General features: G+C 42.0%; 1 protein-coding gene across 1 annotated transcript in view; it reads right to left on the bottom strand.

Annotated features, from left to right (window-relative positions):
• Positions 1-658: 658 nt before the first annotated feature.
• The window catches only part of LOC126987680 (neural cell adhesion molecule 2-like), a gene marked incomplete at its 5' end in the record, with an annotated part of 163,970 nt that continues 159,120 nt past the window's right edge, over positions 659-5,508 (bottom strand). Inside the window, 2 exon segments of the mRNA XM_050844806.1 lie at positions 659-969; positions 1,233-1,693. Coding sequence (XP_050700763.1) covers positions 739-969; positions 1,233-1,693 — 692 coding nt within the window.

Raw genomic sequence — 5,508 nt, 5'->3', positions numbered from 1 at the left:
GGCTAAAGAGTGAGCGAAAGCTGACGGAGACACTGCCATGCGCTTGTTAAGTCAGCTGTGTAAACACTGATCTTCGCGCCGGGAGTGCCTCGGAACACGCGCCTGTTTCGCGTCTCCAACAGCTCGGACAACTCCTCAAATGACTCGGACGATGTACTAGCTATCAGGGATATTTTAGCCGGTATATAAGCCGTGTGGCTTAAAATTACTCAGTCAAAGGGGCCTTGAAAGGGAAAAAAAAATGCCTACCGGTGCATTCGGGATAACGTAAAAAAAAAAATAAAAAAATAAATAAATAAAAGATCCTGAAAGTATCCGACTTAGCCGATATCCAGCCTATTCGGGTCCGATATATATATATATATATATATATATATATATATATATATATATATATATATATATATATATATATATATATATATATATATATATATATATATATATATATATATATATATATATATATATATATATATATATATATATATATATATATATATATATATATGTGTGTGTGTGTGTGTGTGTGTGTGTGTGTGTGTATATATATATATATATATATATATATATATATATATATATATATATATATATATATATATATATATATATATGTTTAACTCCAAAATATCTTGAAGGAATTTATGTAGAGCTGTGTGGTCGATATCGCTGCCTGCATGTATAGTATCACATTACCAATCTGTTTTTTTTTGTGTGTGTCTATCTATTATCCCTTTACACAGCACTCTCAAGACGGTCATTACTGAAGGAAGATGGGAAGGTCTGAGGAGAGTAGTTGTCGGGCGGACTGACGTGAGGGTGGATGGTGTGGGCGTTAGGTGTGATACAAACAGTCTCTGCCACCATGGGCACAATTGCCCTCATATCTGGAGCCAAGGAGGTCGTAGGTGTGTCGTATGCAGGGGGAGGGGCGATGGGCGGCACGAGGGGTGTTGTCAAAGGATCCTGTGGAAGAAGGAAAGTCAAGTCCCACTGTCTGATACTTTATATTCAGTGTTGTGATGACATTCTTATGCCTAACTTTTTTTTTGTTGAGTTTTATTTAGTGTCTTATGTTTGTATTGGTATCTATCATAATAATTTGAACTTGTCCTCGATGTCAAAGATACGTGAAAACAACAGTGCAATTAATATCTAGCTCTGCGTTTACTTAAATAAAAAAATCTTTCTTTAAAGTTCAAAGTGTACGAGAGACGCGTAACACTTACCATGAAGAGACTGCTCCGCCTCTGTAGGGTGATTGTTTGAGCGTGATGGTTCCGGGCGTGGTTTGAACGTGGGTGAGGGAGGGTTTGGGTATGGGAGATAGGTATAGCGTGGGTGTACATCGGGGTGGGGACAGTGGTTGAGGTTGGCGGCATGTGGTGGTATGACACCGAGTGGTGGATTTCAGCTGGCGGGGGTGAGGCCGTGTACTCTTGCTGTTGTTGTATGTAGGGCGTCTGGTGGGAATGCTGCTGAGATTCAACGTGGGCGTGTACTGGCTCAACGTGGGCATGTGTGGCGTGGGTGACGTGGCCGGATTCCGAGTAGGCGTTAGATATTGTATTTGGTGTGTCTGGGGCCTTGTGGTCGTGAGGGGTGACATCTGAGGTGACGCCTACAAGCTCTCCGTATATGGTGGACACATCAGCTACGCCACGTCGCTCCAGGAGGTCCGCCCGGCTGCCTGTGGGGGGGATGAAAAGGGGTGAGAGATGTATGGAAGTCTCTCTCTTCATAGTTCTGTGAGCATTTCTGCTCCTTTTGGCAGGTTTAGGGGCCGTGGGTTTGCACCCTTGGGTAACCTGCCACGGTAGTAGCCAGACCACCACCCCGGGAGGCGGGGCAACTCATGCCTGGCCAACCGGTACCTACTCGGTGCTGGGTGGACAAGGGCAAAGTATAATCATAATAAGTATGTTCACGAGCAGGAGAGGCGTGGCAAAGAGGTGACGTCATATAGTCTCGGTGAGTCCGAGGTAGGGTTTCCTGTTTTGGGCATTTAATAGCATCCCGTGATTCCGGGAAAAAGCAAGACATTTCCCGGGATCCCGGGATTTCCCGTAGCAGATAATGTTTGCTAATACTCCTGCTCTATCATAATTCGTAAATGAACCTCAGTAGTATATACATCATAAGTAGTTATTTGCCCTGTGAAAGTGTGAAATAAGTATTTTTAAATGACATGGAGTTTCCTTGTATGTATAGAAGATGAGTTTTTGCATACAGTAGCATATCCATATGGAAGCTTGGCCAGTGGCACAGGCCACCCCAGTGACCCCCACCACTGTAAACTACACAGAAAATGAAACTATGGAGTAACCTGTGAATATATTCAACATGTAAAATAATTTGGACATCATATTCCACAAAAGCTAACCAAAAAACTGAAAATTCTAAAATGCCCTGAAATAAAAGAATGATAGATATAACCTGGTATTTTGTCATTGTACGTATTGAGATAAAGCTGAAGAAAACAAAGAAAATTCTGCAATGCACGTACAAAATCATAAGTAGAATATTTGGAATTTGGACCCAACTCTCCAGACATGATAAACAAAAAAAAGTGAAATGGGACTCAAAACACTCGATACTAGAGTATGGAATGGCCTGTAAAAAAAAAAAAGAAAAAAAATCAGACAGCTGCAAACGCAGTCATACACCCTAAGAATTATTCATGAAATAACATTTCAAAAAGCACAAACAGTCAATACTAAGATCACTGAGCTTTGATCTTAATTTGGAGTGGCCACCATTAGTGACCCCCACCAAGCCTCCATGCTCCACAGAGAGAGATATGCCTGGGACCCAGGCATCTCTCTCTCTCTCCAAGAGGATTTGCACAAAATTTCAGCTTGGTCGGATAGATGGGAGATGCCCTTTAACGTAGACAGGTGCCAGGTCCTTCAAGTTGGAACGAGGAATAAGAAGTTTGATTACGAAATGCGCGGCGTTAAACTCAAAAGCGTTCAATGCGTCAAGGACTTGGGGGTCAAAATAGCGTCAAACCAAATTCTCAGCAATGCATCGATGCAGCAAATAAAGCGAACAGAATGTTGGGCTTCATTAAAAGAAACTTTTTATTTAAGAATAAAGATGTAATACTCCCGCTCTACAACAGTTTAGTCAGACCCCACTTGGAATATGCGGTACAGTTTTGGTCTCCCCACCATGCAAAGGAATTGCTAAATTAGAAGGTGTTCAGCGTCGGGCAACGAAAATTATCCCTTCCTTGCGCAACAAATCCTACGAAGAAAGGCTTTCTACCCTTAACATGTTCTCTCTTGAAACGTCGCCTCGAGGAAAATTGATCGAATGTTTTAAAATACTTAATGGTTTCACGAATGTAGACAGATCAACATTGTTTATGATCGATGACACTTTGCGCACGAGGAACAATGGCGTAAAACTCAGATGTAGACAAGTAAATTCAGACTGCACCAAATTTTTCTTCACCAACGTTGAAAAGCGAGAATGGAATAGCTCCCACCATCAGTGGTCCAGTGTAACACGATTGACTCCTTCAAAAATAAGCTCGACCGTCACTTCCTTCAACTTAATATCAACTAGAGTAGAAGTGCAACGTTTTGGAGTCTTCTGATTAATGTAAAATCACTTAGGGTTAAGGACAGACCACCAAGTCTGGACCATGGGGTCTGTGTGGTCTGATTTTCTATGTAAATCTATGTAAATCTCTCTCTCTCTCTCTCTCTCTCTCTCTCTCTCTCTCTCTCTCTCTCTCTCTCTCTCTCTCTCTCTCATACATTTTCATATTTTGTAGCAGATATAAGAGAAAAGTAATAAAAAAGTATATATCCCGGGATTTCCCGGGATTTTACAAATTTCCCGGGAAGAAAAAAAAAACCTTTATGGCCGGGATCCCGAGATCTCGGGATCCCGGGAAGGAAACCCTAGTCCGAGGCATGGAGGTAGAATTGGTGGAGTCGACACGGCCCGCTAATCCCCTTCGTTGAGGTGAAGCAGCCGAACTGTCATTTTTAGGGCCGCAAGATGAGGGATACCCGGGTGAGAGCTCACGTCCACTAGCTTAGTTGTTAACTCCAGACCCCATCTTATTCATTATGATGGTGGTGTTTTTGAGAACTGTACATTTATTGTTGCGGTAGATGTATTTCGTAAATACTTAACCTGACAACATCAGGCAGCCTGGCCGAGCCCATTAAGGGGCAGCCTGACCTGACAACACCTGACACCTGGCAGGTGGCCACAACCTTGCGGCCCTAAAGACTGGCAGCTCGGCGGATTCAGTTTTTAGGGCTGATGTTGACTCCACAAATTCTACCTCCATGGTCTGAGGACAGAAAACGGAGTAATTGATGGGTGACTTGTATTTTTATTTATTTTGTCCACTATTTACTACCTTTTCAGTCAATCTATTATTTCTTTATATAAGTATACCATTCCTATTTAACAAAAAATCATAATTCCACGTTTGTGTTTATAATTGGATGTGCAGCCACCTACAGCACAATTATTAGGCATCGTGGTTCACGTCAACGCTGTGCACCCGACCCCGTCTCGTTGCAGACTGACTCGCCTCCATGCAACGGACCCAGTGTTGCCAACTCAAAATTTACAAATCCGCTAGGATGGCATGAAAAATCCGCCAGATTATAGGTGAAACCATAAAAATTTGCCGCTAGATTGGAGTTAAAAATCCGCCAGTTACTCCTGTCAATTTTAAGATTTTTCCCGCTAGATTTCAAACAAAACCTCTAGATTTAGCGGGAAAACCGCTAATTTGGCAACACTGAACGGACCCCGCCTTTGATGACAACTTGACGTCATGCGCGGGCCCGACGAGATCTTCGCGGAAAGTGACCAGACTTGTTATAATTAGATTTTGGACAGGGGCACAGAGACTACCCATCTGTCTCCACTCTCTCTCTCTCTCTCTCTCTCTCTCTCTCTCTCTCACACACACACACACACACACACACACACACACACACTGGCACACACGCACACGCACACACATTTGTCCGCTGTCTGAGAAATCTCAAATGCTGTATTACGATTCATGCATCTTATTGATTTTACGGTAAAGGGAGGACTCATTAATTTAAAAAAAAGAAAGTGAAAAAACCCCGCTAAGTTAGTGTCCGAATGGAGTGTCAAAATTGAAGCAGTGAAAGTGAATAAAATATAATGAAGGTGCTGGTTTACTCTTGCATAATTATCTGGACAGCATAAATGTAAACTAGAGTAGAGTTGTGTTTGTTGTAACCACTTCTAGGCCGATGACTTTACAATCACTACTCAACCCTCCCAAGAGGAAATACACAACTCAAGGCGGGAAGGAAAAGAACGCGTAAGTTCTAATATTGCTATTATTTTTGAATGGGTCAAGAGTAATATACTTTTAATACTCAATATCCTTCTGACAAAATGACTTAACCTATTCGACATATATCCTCTATTATTCGACAACACATATCTGTCCCCTTCTTCAACATATAAACATTCTTGGCCTATCCTTAA

Source organism: Eriocheir sinensis, chromosome 66 (assembly GCF_024679095.1).
Source record: "Eriocheir sinensis breed Jianghai 21 chromosome 66, ASM2467909v1, whole genome shotgun sequence".
Lineage (NCBI taxonomy): Eukaryota > Metazoa > Arthropoda > Malacostraca > Decapoda > Varunidae > Eriocheir > Eriocheir sinensis.
This window is presented reverse-complemented; position numbering and strand designations above follow the sequence as displayed.